General features: G+C 35.9%; 1 protein-coding gene across 5 annotated transcripts in view; it reads right to left on the bottom strand.

The window, feature by feature from the left end:
• Positions 1–2,838: 2,838 nt before the first annotated feature.
• 14-3-3zeta (tyrosine 3-monooxygenase/tryptophan 5-monooxygenase activation protein zeta) overlaps positions 2,839–14,161 on the bottom strand; it is a 49,793-nt gene continuing 38,470 nt past the window's right edge. For 4 of the 5 annotated variants that reach the window (XM_083042577.1, XM_083042579.1, XM_083042578.1 and 1 more), the window contains 3 exons: positions 7,790–7,913; positions 6,307–6,470; positions 2,839–4,213 (listed from right to left, as the gene is read on the bottom strand). In XM_083042577.1, the coding sequence (XP_082898703.1) occupies positions 4,058–4,213; positions 6,307–6,470; positions 7,790–7,913 (444 nt within the window). In that variant the 3' untranslated portion in view covers positions 2,839–4,057. Of the gene's footprint in view, positions 4,214–5,102; positions 5,267–6,306; positions 6,471–7,789; positions 7,914–14,161 lie in introns of all 5 variants that reach the window. The other variant, XM_083042576.1, reaches the window with a different exon arrangement.

Below are 14,161 nucleotides of genomic sequence, written 5' to 3'. Positions count from 1 at the left end.
TATTTCGTGTAAACGTTTATAATAATTATAATTTACAATTACGATGGGCTGATGATAAATACAAATAGAACAACGTAATTTGGGACCAAGGGAAAGGGGAGGGTGAGAAAGGGTAGAGTAGAAGGAAAAGGGGAGAGAGAAGAATGGATGACTGGAGGAAAACAGTCGCACATGCGTGAATAGGATGGATGAATGGCAAAGGTTTTTTTTTTACGTGCAAAAGATTAAGGGGATGGTAAAGGGCAAAAGTCGTATGAATTCGCGTGACCGAACACGTCGTATCTGGAATGAAGAGACACGTCGCCGTCGCTTCCCTCGCGATCGTCGACGTACGCGTTCGCACATACGAATTAATCTCAAAACATCTCCCTCCGTGATTCGAGATAATCGAATTACAAAAAAATAAAATAAAATAAACAAAAAGAAAAAGAAGGAGACCCGGATGGTAGAGATTGCGGAAAGAGGAATTTTATGCGTCAAGGCGCTCATAACGATGATGTCGATGACGATGAATACGATGATGATATGATGATGATATGATGATGATGATGATGATAATGATGATGATGGCAATAATGATGATAATGATGATGATGTCTCTTCTGACCGAGTAAATCACTGCTAGGATTATTAAAAAAACATAACGTTTATTTTAGAAAATTCATAATATCCAAAAAATGAAAAGAACACAAGATGTTAACGTTTGGTTTGTTGAATCGGGAAAGGTGAGCGATTGGGGTAATGGATCGATGTTAGATCGGGGAAAACAAAGAAGTAGATTCATTAGAAAAGAGCGAAGGGAGGAATGGATAGAGAAGGATGTTACATTCAAGGAAGGTCCGCGAGATCGATCGACAACGTTATTCCTTTATGCAATCGCGACGATTTTCGCATTCTGCCACTTTTAATCACACATGCACACACACGCCCGGTCCCCGCCTAATTAGCCCTCTCGTTAAACATTTATCTTAAAACATTCTGAAGAAAGATAAAGATAGGATCGAGGGAAGGGAGGATGAGAATGGGATGATCTACGAAGGACGAAAGTCGCAAGATGTTTCTGTCAGACTCGACTTCCAACTGCGATCGAGAAGCGACAACGATAAATTAATTACTTCAATTATACACGCTACATTTTTTCGCTCCCGTTTGAGGAGGGAGGAGGGTAAAGATAAGTAGGAGAAGTCGCCGTTTGAATGTTGTCACTACTCATGATCATGTCGCATTCCTTATCCTTCTGTTTTTCCTCTGTGTTTCTATTTCTTCCTTCGCAACGCATTAGAATGACGTTTCCGGCGAATTTTTTTGGACAGTCTTGTTGCGACAGAAACACCGATTATACATCGAGAAATATCAACACGACATTAGGGAAAACGTTTACCCATTCACGTGTAATTAGTGACTAACTTGTTGAAACTGTCTCCCATAGCGATATTACATAAGCGTGTACGTCTTGAATGTGTGTGTGTATATACATATACTTAATTATACATATATATACGAGAAGAGTGAGAATATTTAGCTCCTCGTTCCTTATTTTCTTTTTTTTCCTCTCTCTCCTCGCGTCGATGACGATGACGAACGCGACACGGAGAGCGTGTTTGAATAGTCTTTGATCTCCCGTTAGAGAGTCTCTTGCAGTCTTCTCTTATAACGTGAAGAATATATCTTTTTAGATCCGTTTAATATAACGATAGAGAAATACATCGCGCTTCAGATACATACTGCGTGATATAACATAGTACACGTCGAACGAAGTCTCACATTTCGCTCCGAATATATATATATATATTTCTATAAGATATAAAGGCAATAATAATTTCAATACGTTCGATGATTTTATTCGATACATTGTTTCGCGCCCGGAGTCCATCTTAGCCAATCGATTAATTTTACATGTAATATACATATAAAGACATGTTTAAGCAACTTCCTTCGATGTGTACGCTTTGACGAAGGGGGCCAGGTGCCGCGAGCTTCTTCTCGGATCTCAATTCTCTACCCGATTGTGGTTCTCGAGAAGCATTTCTGAACACCGCAATTCTCTCTCGCGAACCCTCGGAAATGAACATCGCACGAGACGAAAAGTAAAAAATATGCGATTACCTATATTCGTGTGTATGTGTGCGTACAATTTGTTCTCTCTCCATTCTTCTCGATCGCGCAAATACGAGTTTACTAAGTGATAAATATATTCTGTGTGACGTATATATTATAATCTCTCTCTCTCTCTCGTGTATATTATATAATAGAGAGACGAGAGGCAATGAAATAGAAGGTGCGAGAGGAAGTCGAAAGGTCCGGACGCCAGGATCAGGATATATACGATTTAACGTGTGTAATCTCTCCACGCTCGACGATGACAATAGAGCAAACTGAACGGCTCATTCTCCTTCTTCCGCATTTCATTCCACAATCACACGAAATTTAAGAAGCGTATGTAAACGACCGCGACGACGAGCAGAACGACGACCAGAAACGTGCTCTCCTTTTTTTTCTTTTTGCGCGCGATTGTGATAATGAGAATAATTGGTACGCTACCGACGACACTGATCGGTTCGTCTAAATTACAGATAGGATTGCAACGTGATAAGGAGAAAAGCCAAGGATCGATTTTTAAGACTGTAAGGCTTTAGCAAATTCGTGGAGATAACCGCCAAGTTTTTTGTAACGAAGGAAAAAGAAAGGAATCTATGCGTAGGAAGATATATCAAATTGCACATGCGAATTGTGTGGAAGATTGTGATGGTTATGTTGCGGAGAGGAGAAAAAAAAGAATAAAAAAGATAAAAAAAAAAAAAACAGCGAGAGCGAGTGAAAATCAAGTCACCACTGATGTCGTTTTGGAACTTAATAACTTAATGTATTTGTTTTTTTACTCTCCTTTCTCCTCCTGCGTTCTTCCCTTCGTATAATAATATTCGTACTTACTAGACAATGTGAAATTTAATTTAAATGACAACTGGGTATAATGTAGTAGATTCATGCGTGCTTTTCATTTTCTCTTCGCTTCTTCTCGTACCTCCGCGTTACTTCTTTTTGCCTATATTTCGTGTTTTCTTTTTTTTTCTAACGTTATACTCTTGTTTTTTTTTTTAATGATAAGTAGCGAACAGATTCTGGGAGTGATGATAGTATGTTGTCGTCCTCTGCATTCCGTGTCTCGTCTCAACATCGTGATTCATCTCTTAGTACTATATCACTTTTTTTCTACTCATGAAGCTGAATAATCTAGCGCATGCTTTTCTTCTGTAATGTGCGTTACCGATGATCACCCGAGGGATGCGCGCATCGACGAGACAAGGTATGCCGAGGGAAGGGGAAATGTATATGTGTGTGTGAGTGTGTCTCCTCCTGTCCTTTCCTCTGTTCATCCACAATTCCTGTTCCTCCATACAAATGGGATCAAAACAAGGATTTTTGTTTTGTCTGAGAAACTTCGTACCAGAGAAAAACTAAATGATCCACGAGACTCGATCGTTTCTCCTCTCGCCGATGATCGCCTCTTCGCGCGTTATTTTGCTCGATACATACATTTCATAATCGACAATTTTAATCCACTCCGAATATCGGCGAAGCTTCAATTCCACGTCTAGGTACGATCTTTAAAAGTATCTTCTCCTCAAGCGTCATCCGCGAAAGGAACACGATCGAGCTTAAATGGATGATAGTGTTCTCTACGTTCGAGTTTTTCGAACCGGGCGTAGCAGCTGTGGCGGTGGCATCGGCAGCAGTGTGCGGTCATATCAGGACAAAGAGAAAGAGAGAGAAAAAGAGAAAGAGAGAGAGAAAGGGGAAGGGGAAGAAAAAGAGAAAGGGAGTGAAAAATGAATAAATTTGTTTTTCGAGAAGAGATTTAAGGAAGAGGGAGGCCTGCGGTTAGAAGAAGGGAAGGAAAAGAAGAAGGAAACGAGGTACGCGCGAGGGACGAGAGGATATGGTGGACATGGATGGATCCGGGTGGATGGACATATGGGTGAGCACTTCAGGGGGACGGGGGGACGATAGAGAATAGGATGTTCTTATTAGGTTTAGAAAGGACTTAAGCTTAGGAAGGTTAGTTGTCGCCGCCCTCTTGTGGCTCGTCCCCGTCGCCCTGCGTATCACTGGTCCACAGAGTGAGGTTGTCACGCAGCAACTGCATGATCAGCGTGGAATCTTTGTAGCTGTCCTCGTTAAGTGTGTCCAGCTCCGCGATCGCGTCGTCGAACGCCTGCAAAGGTAAAACACGTGTCAGATATTTGTCATTTTTTGCTGATGAAAATTTTCTTTATATGTATATTTTTCTTTTTCTATTATTCTCAACTTAATTTTTTTAATGTAAATTATTCAACTTTTAAATCTAATCATAAAATTATATAATTAAAATAAATATAATAAATGTCTTAATTATTATTAATTCATAAACTCCTAGTTTATAAATATTAAAATTATAATTTTGACAAATGTACAAGTATTCTATATCGATGTAAAATTGTTATTTAGAAAACATTAAAATACAAGAGAGCGATGTGTGGGATGGTTAGTGCGGTACCAGTGGAGACATCAATTTATATCAACACGTATTAGTAAAGAATTAAAATAAATAGATTAATAGAAGATCAATTAATTAAATGACACACCATTCATATGAAAATTAATTCACACTGCTAGAATTAAATCAAACGGGTCATTAAAGGATAAATGGGATAAATTCACTGTCACACGCCACGAATTAATACACGAGAAAAGTATCGACATTTTAATTAATAAGACTGCTGATCTTTGATTTAATATTTATTTTATTTTATTACTTAATAAATATTTAAAAATTTATAAATATATACAAAAAAAATATAAATATTTGTTTTCCTAATTTTTCGATTTAACAATACAAAAATACAATTTGCTGTTTCATTTTATTGCTTAAGCTACACAGAGAAACTTGGATTTTAACAAAAATGTTTGCATTAGCCCTAATTCTCCCCCCTATTCCTTATCAGCAGTCTTATCGCGTACGCGGTTCGACAGGCGAGCGAGTTAATGTACATAACCGCGGATTTATTAAAAGAAAAAAAACTTTCCGCATTGAAGCGTAAATTTTTCACAATCCTCATTCTAACCTGCTTGGCCAGGTGACAGGCCCTAGCCGGGGAATTAATAATTTCGTAATAAAAAACGGAGAAGTTGAGGGCAAGGCCGAGCCTGATCGGGTGCGTAGGCTGCATTTTCGCCTTCGCAATGTCAAACGCCTCCTGGTACGCCTTCTGCGAATCCTCGACTACCGCTGCAAAATGCAAATTAGCCTCTATTCAGATTATACCTTCCACGACCTCGTTTCTACGCCGTGACCGTCGTAGTAATAAATCGTTGTCGTTGGAAAAAGGGACAAGAGAGAGAGAGAGAGAGAGAGGGAGGGAAGGCGCAGAAGGAAAAAACCAACGCAAGCTGAGTAAGAAGGGAAAAACGCGAGCGAGTTTCAACGATTCTCTTCGCATCTGTCCTACAAAGACCGCGTGTGCCGTTTTGCTCATCGTCGACCTTGAATGAACCGTGTCCATAAATCACTGATGTTCCACGACCGCCCGCGACGTGCAACCTCTGATCCTGAGTCATTAATGCGCGTGAGTCAATAGTTTATATAATTATTAAAATATTTGAATAAAAGCGTTTATTTTTCACAACTGATCGATATGCTACTGAATGCAAATTTTTCAGTTGCTGCGCATAACAGTTACTGAAATAATCTTACGCAAGTTGACGAATTTATTTTCTCTCACGTTTCTTTATTTAAAAATATTTTTCTGATTTAATACTCTGACACTTTATCTCACGATTACGCTGTCATCAGTAAAGATGATACTTTTTAAATATGTGCGTGCGCACAATTTTTTAAAAATACAAAAATTAAGGAATTCTACATCGCAAAATTATTTATGTTAAATTATTAAAAAGTAATTTCCAAATCCGTTTGTGTATGTCAGATATGATCCGTGTACCATATGTCAAATTTGATCTCTAATCAAATATTTTGAAAGTATAATAGATTTCGATTCTAACATGACTCCAATGATTTCAACATATTTCAAGACTGTCATTGCGACAGTTTTCGACAAGACAAGCACGAATCAGCGAATTAGAAAAAAAATATCGATCTTTGTAGAACAGAGATGGGTAGGTAGATAGAGAGATATGTGAATCAACGAATCGCTCGCGTAACGCAATTTCTGTCACCACTGTGCACCATCACCAACCACCACCATCACCATCGAGCTTCTCTTTCCTATTGCTAGAAAAAATTTAACGATTAGTCCACTGGACGTGTACCTGTTTGGCCAGCTGACAGGCCTTGTCTGGTGAATTGAGGATCTCGTAATAGAAGACAGAGAAGTTGAGGGCGAGACCTAGCCTGATCGGATGGGTGGGCTGCATCTTTGACTTGCTGATTTCGAACGCGTCTTGGTATGCCTTCTGGCTGTCGTCTACCACGGCTGGATATTACGTGGATTATCAACGTGTCTGTCTGTCTTATTTGCGTGAACTAGCACGCTTCGAGTAGTGCTTCGTATATCAAATCGATTTAAGAGCTGCTTAGAACCTGAGCGATGCGTAACTCATCATAGATTTATCGCGTCTCGAGATAATAGAAAGAAATTTTTCTATATTATATAGCTTCCAAGAAATGCCAATTAATTAGCATTAGCAAATCTGAACTACTTTTTTGCTTTAGTAGAAATTACTGACCGATTTCTCGAATCATTTATCGATTTGCCCTACTTACGTTCTATGCAGCTCAATTGCTCTTACGTGCTCCTAGGCAATCTAAATATTTCCCCGAAGTAGAATAAATGGATATTGTGATATATCTTCTCAGAATACAACTGTAATATTTAACGATAATACACTGCAAAATTTTAAAACTATGCAAAATTGTGATTTTTTCTGAAAAATGTGATCCGAAAATTATTTAATTAGCATAGTAACACTTAAGAGCCTTTTCAATTATTATGCTTGCATTCGTTTCAAAGATTATCGTTTTATGTAAATTTCAATGTAAGTATATCAACATTTTTCTGGACTTTGTTAACTCTCCCCTTAACGTATAATGCTCGTAAAAATATATTTAACTTTATTTCAATGTTTTTAAATGATATAATAAGGAAAAAATGTGAACTCTGAAATGTAAACTAACGATTAATTTAAGAAAAAAAATTTTAATTAATCGTTAATATTTATAATTATGGATTCGTAACGTCAAAAATATACTGTACATAAAAAAACAAGAAAAATAGAAGATTTAAGAGATAAAAATATTCTTTCGGTCCATATTTTGCAACTTGTTGCGTTTAAAATTCGTAATAAAATTTCATTCGCGAACAACTTTCACTATAAATGACTGCAAATGCAACTGATTGTAAGTCGGCAATGCAAAGTCCAGGGATCCGCCCATACGTCAAACTGAAGCATCTGTCATATTACGTACTGTACGTAATGTTGATTCGGGAGAAGTGCACTCAAACTCACGCACTTGCGTAATCGAACGCAGTCGAGAACGCGATTAAAGTGAGAGGCAGTTCGTGAGATTTTCGACAATTTTGCGAGAATGTTGTACGCGTTGCAAGATTTAATTTTAAACGAGTAAGTCATCCGTCAGCCGTGCTGACACTCGCGTCGATATCGATTGCGAAAAGTCACGATCGCGTCTTGTCACGCAAAACGATGATCTCGTATTTCGAGAGCTCGATCTGTCTCACGAGAAAGCTCTCTCACTTAGGATAAGCCTATGCGTTAATAAAAGATCGATACGTACTATTTCTGGTCTCACCAGTGGCGACTTCTGCGAGATACCTATAGTAGTCACCCTTCATCTTGAGGTAGAATACTTTGCTCTCGGCATTGCTAGCCTTGGGGATCAGGTACTTATCCAAGAGTCCCTGCAAAGACACAAATGTAAACAAATAAATAAATGCCTAACGTGTATAATTATTTCAAAGAAATATCATTCTTTGACAAACACGAGATATACAAAATAAAAATTTCAAACATAGAAATATCGAATTTTGCTAAATTCCTAAAAATAAATTTCTACATTCTTTATATTTGACTAATTGATAGACAAACAATTTAAACTGTAAATAGAAAAATAATGTAAAACATAATGCAGTAAAGCAAATAATGTAATGAAGGAAATGATCTAATCGTGGAAATTGTGTTGCAAATCTCGTTCATCTAGCTTGCTTCATTAATCAAAGCAATTCTCTTATCCGAACGAATGACCCTAGTGTGATTAGATTGTATTTCGTAATTGAATTGATTTATTTCTGTGACATCGCGCGTAATTCACCATTCGTTCTGAAGTTTTGCGGAATTAATTGAAATAAAAAGATACATATAAAATTATTTAAAAAGATAAAACATTTTCGAAAATAGATTATACAATATATACACACAATTAATATCAATTAGATATAGTTATAGATAAGTTGATTATTAATTGCTATCGGATATAATGAAGTATCTCTAATAAAGTACGAGTTAATTCAGATAATGCGTAGAATTGACGCAACGCTGCACCGGTCAATGACGAGCCACTCGACGGCTACGCACATTCATACATCCTGGCTTCAAATGACGTAAGAGAAAGAGAACACGACGTTGGCCGACTAACTTTACATGCGCGAAACTCGCGTGCAAATAGCGTCGAGATATTTATTGCGCCTTAACATAATCCATCGGTTAGAGATGATGAAAGGTAATAAATTGAAGTTCGAATTCAGAATTAAATTGTCTCTAGCAATATTGATATAATAAACACCAACATATAAAATAAGGATAATTTTTTATAGAAATCAAATTCTTTTAAGAATAAATTATTTTTAAAAAAAATTAATTTTACTATTGTGCATTTTTTACAAAATAAACGCAAAGTGCGCTTCAAATGTTAGAACCTCGCGATTCAATAGTTTCAATCTCGGATCTTATCATTACACGATACGAATCTCTAGCACACAAATCGACTGCATTTAGATGCGCGAACGTGCTGTCATAAATTTTACGTCGCGTAATCGTGCGATTGCGACGCGTCGCAATAAAAAAAAAAAAAAGGTAACCGCATTCGTACGTCAACGTCATTGTCGGATTGTAATGGCTCTCTTACGGATCGAGTTCACGAGCGACAAAAGACCGGTTTTGTAACTTACAATGGCAGTTATTAATTTTTAATCTCTCTCACGGACGACTTTATAGCCCTTTAGAGAGCAATAAAATTTCGCGACTGTGTAAATTATCGAAATGCTCGATAGAGAATAGCTGAAGAACTTTACGAGAAACAATATTAATTTCACACAATTCGAAATATATTATTATTTATTATATATAATTTAATTTCTTTTCAATTTCTCAAATGCTATTTCAAAAAAACTTCGCACACGCTACATTCAATTATAATACACTTCAATTATTTCTTGTCTTTTTTCCTGCTTATTATACACTTTTTCCTGTCGTCTATTTTTAAACCTATCGTTTTGCGAGGTCACGACGATCTCTGTTTAAGAACTGACAGAACGACGCGATCGACTTTTTCACGTTCTCTCATCTCTCGGGGCCGAGAGCTAAAGATATCTCGGTTTTTTATTAAACCGCAGAGAGAGAGCTGGTCTATGAAACCTGGGCTGCGTCAAGAAAGGTGCAATACAATGGTGCCACCGCTTATCACGGATGACGTGCATATAGGAGGAGAGCACGAGAACAGAAACGATCGCCCGACGATTACGTTTCACAGCTGGAGCCTTGCTCCAGTTTCACGTGCATCTCGCGAGTCAAATCTGACCATCCCCCTCCTCTCTTCTCCCCCTTTCTTGCCCTACAACACTTCCGGTGCAGTTAACACTCATCTTCGAGCGAACTCTCGTGCAAAATCTATCGAATAATTGGATGTTTCTTAATTTTTATAATTTGAAAGAATAATGGTTGCTATAATTTGTATTATTTATTTCGCGAATAAACAAATGTGCGAAAAATTTTAATATTTGAAAAAATATCTAATAGAGCAGCGCCAATTAGGAAAAAATTATGCTCTATCAGACGTTATCAAATATGGAAGGAAAATGCAGAATTTATTTTTCTTTTGATAAAACGTGATACGAGCCTCGAGCGAATTTAATTTTCCCTTCAAGAAAGGACCGATTCTATTACGAGGCGGAACGTGCCATTTCCGGCGGTTCGAGGTACGTCCGTCTGAGCAGGCGTGTCCCGCTTCCTCTTCCGCTTCCGTTTATTTCCGGATACTGGAAAATATGAACCCACGTGTGTAATGAGAACGGAGATCGAACAAAATCCCGAAGTTCGCGAAAAAAAGAAACGTCGGGTGGATTATAATTCACCAAGTTTAATGAGTTTTGGTAATTTCTCAGTAACGTGGAGCTACAATGGGAAAGGTCGTGATTTAATATCTCGCCGTGGATGTTATGCAATAAGCGTCTCGAAATTAAATAACAATGTATAAAGTATTATTAAAAGAAGAGATAAAAATAAGTGATTTATAATTAGATTTTTTTTTAAACATATAATCTAAAGAATTGGAATAGTAAGGCTATATTTTAAGAAACAAATAAACGCGGGGAATTCTTTATATTAAATTATAATAAGCTTAATTGAACACTAAAAAAGAAACGCAAATATGATAAAATTACTTCAATGTTAGCATCGATGTTACCAGGATAATACTTTGAATTATTCTTAGGAAAGAAGAAAAAAATACAAGAACCGGGCGCTTTTAGAAGAAGAATCGTTAAGGGCTGTAATTGATCCGCCTTGAAATCCAATCCAGAGGATGATCTTCATTTTTTCCGGAGTAAAGGAAGCATGCGCGAGAGGTAGCGGAAGATTGTCAACTATGTAAGATGATCCTGAGGCGCAGAAGAGAAACGGGTATATTGCTTGCAAACGGGTTTTGATGCTCGAGGCAAGATACCCTGGTACACACAATTCACTTTATCCTTCTGTTGACATTTTATTATAACGTGGAATATACGGCTGATACCATTTCTTCCGAATTCTTTTGTCGTGAAAGTTTTCATTTAATGTTTAACAAAATATAGACAAAATCTTTTTGCAGCTTATTTTAGATGAAGAGAATTTTTAAATTAATATTATTGTTGAAAATCAAAGAGTTTACACCGTAAACAAAACGAAATTGTATATTAGAATATTAGAAAATTAAATTAGAGTGTTTTTTAATGAATAGAAAATATTATGACAGCCATTATCTATGAACATACAATGAGAACACAAGAGAGAAATACCCGTTTCTTATAATTACTTTCTACCAAAGTCTGATTATTTTGCACGACAATCGTCGTTTAGAGACAATACAATTAAAACTTGGAATGAAGAACTCGGCACAGTTTGCGCCAATATTCCCGACAGTGTGCAGCCATGCTAATGACTTTGCAGTATATAAGGAGGATATTTTTGTAACTGCATTTCCTCGTTTCGTTATCGCGTCGAGACGACGATGTAGTAACGAATCGCTAACAAATACTCTGCGCTTTGTTAGACGCGTCCCGTATGAAATTAACGTCTCAATCAATTCTGTGGGAAAAAGTCTCGAATTCTTTCAAAAAAAGACGTCTCTCGTTAGAAAGCGAATACTTTCCGACAATTAGACGACAGATCGGAGAAAACGAATCCTCGTTGTCGGCTTTCTTTCTATAAAACTGCCAATCTTCTTTTATGTGAAGAAATATTATTTGATATATATGTGTTTTTATTTAAAAAGAAATTATAAGTCCTATAAAAATTCGTGCAAATCTTTCATTTTTAACACTTCTGCCCCATTATAAAATATTCGTGAAAAAGATAAGTTGCACAGAGAAGAAGAATTTAGAGCACAGCATAATATTAATATAACTGAATAAATATTTAAATAAGCGCGTTGGAGAATTTTATGCGATGATTCACTCGTGTGAGAATGAAATCATCATTTTACGATATGAAATTGATTGTTTAACGTCTGTCGCAACTCTCGGAATGCGTCTCTATCTCTTATTGTTAGGTATGCCGGTTACTCAACGGCACGAAATTTTCTTCGACACCTTTTCAGAGCTAACTATGTATGGGGGAGAACAGGAAACATCACGACGGCTGCAACGATGCGGAAAAAGAAACGGAATGCACCGGGGCTGGTTTCGGGATATGTTTTTACAAGAGAAAAGAAGGCGGTACCGGATTCGTCAATGCGGAAATCACGCGTTTCTTTCGTTTTTATTAGACTCGATCGATATGAAAAATTCGAAGAAATTATATAAAATTGAATTCAAAATTGAATTAAAAATAAGTTAAAATAAAAATCGAGTAGCTAATATATATCATATAAATATAAATTCTTTTAAATAATTTTTAATTTTACATATAAAAACGTTACAATAGAAAAAAGTATACTTTCAAAAATACTGTAATAATGATAAATATTTAGATATCAATATCAGTAAATATTTCTTGATGATATCACACGTGTGTGGAAAGAATGTTAACTAGATATACTTGTTTCACAATTAGATTAGATTGTTAATTAGCTACAAGAATGACAACTTAATAAAATAGCATGTGATGACCTTTCATCAAAAATTTAGTACATGCGACTGATCAATTAAAATTTCCAACACATGTAGAGAAAACCATTAGCATAAGTATTGTGTCTTGCGAGCTTTCTCCTTACAATATGGATAATTAATCCTATGGTTTTTAATTTCACTTAAAATCCATTTTAATAAGTAAACTCGCCCGCTAAATATTAAATCATCAAATTTGGTCTAATTATTTAGATTCAATTTAACATAATATTTTAACAGAAATAAATTAATAAAAATGTACTCAATAAAAATCTAATTAATAAAACAAGCTAGATGTTTTTTATATATAATATATAAATTCATTCTTTTTTCGCCATACAAAAAAAAACTAAAAGTACGAAATCTAAAACTATATTGAACGTACATTTTTTATAATTAAATTGATAAATATATAAATATGTTAAAGATATGACACTCTCTGTTATGTGTGTGTACTAATTTCCGCGACTTCACAGACTTTGGAGATACGATTTATTGCTATTAGCCATAACGTAAGAATATGCGATAAAACAGACATATATTGCTACAATATAAAGTCCGCACTGTGTGTCCGGTGCGAAAACTCGCGATAGTGCCAACTATTTGTAACACGATATCTCGCGAATCCGAGTGTGAGAAACATCATGTGTGCGCGAGACGGAAAATTAATTTCGACCAGCGGGAATCCCATTCTTTTCGGGCGTAAATTAACATCCCGGACGGCGAACAAATACGCCGACAACGAGTTCACCGGCAGGCCTTTATCGCGAATGCATCATTGGCACGTTGACGGATCATTTATTATTGCGGACAGATCTCGGAGGGAAACGAAAATCATGTAGCGGCGCACAATTAATATGCATACACTATAAATGATTAAGATACACGGCGGAAGAAATGTCAAAAGGATAGGCCAAACATAAAATTATCGAGACAAAATAAAAAAAAATACAAATTATTATAATATAAATTTATACTAGGAAAAGCTAATATTAAAATTTATTTTTTTTTATTTTTTTATATATATTATATTTATTCATATATATTTATTTTTATTTATATATATATTATTAATCCAAATTTTTTTGTTATTTTATTTTACATAATAAAGTTATATTATGTGAAACACACATTTACGGAAGAAATAAAGCATTTAACAAGCATTTTTAGCAAATCATGTTAAATTATGCGGTAGCTCAAAGGAAAAGATTCGCCCCCAAATAGGTTTCACCGTATATGAAGCTCGCTTCATCAAGATCTACAGAGCCCACTCAATTAACCTTGTTACGGCTTAATTGCTCGCGTCAATATATCGCCCAAAAATAACTCTCGATTTTTTTTCGCTTCATATAGTGACAAAATAGCGGAAATTGGCATTGTGTCCCAATGTGCAATGGATGCAATCTCAAATTACACGGAAAATAAAACACAAAAAACGGTGCTAATTCTTCTTTTAGCATAAAAAATTTTAAAAATTTTTTGTACTCCTTTATTTACGTGCCCTACAAATTAAATTGCTGATTTATCGGGGAATTATATGACAAGACACGACGAGGAACGTTAAAAGGCTG

Source organism: Prenolepis imparis, unplaced genomic scaffold, assembly GCF_030444845.1.
Source record: "Prenolepis imparis isolate NDT839.2.m4 unplaced genomic scaffold, iyPreImpa1.0 SCAF_7, whole genome shotgun sequence".
In the NCBI taxonomy this organism is placed as follows: Eukaryota; Metazoa; Arthropoda; class Insecta; order Hymenoptera; family Formicidae; genus Prenolepis; species Prenolepis imparis.
Note: the sequence above shows the minus strand (reverse complement) of the source record. Positions and strands in the feature narration are given on the sequence as shown.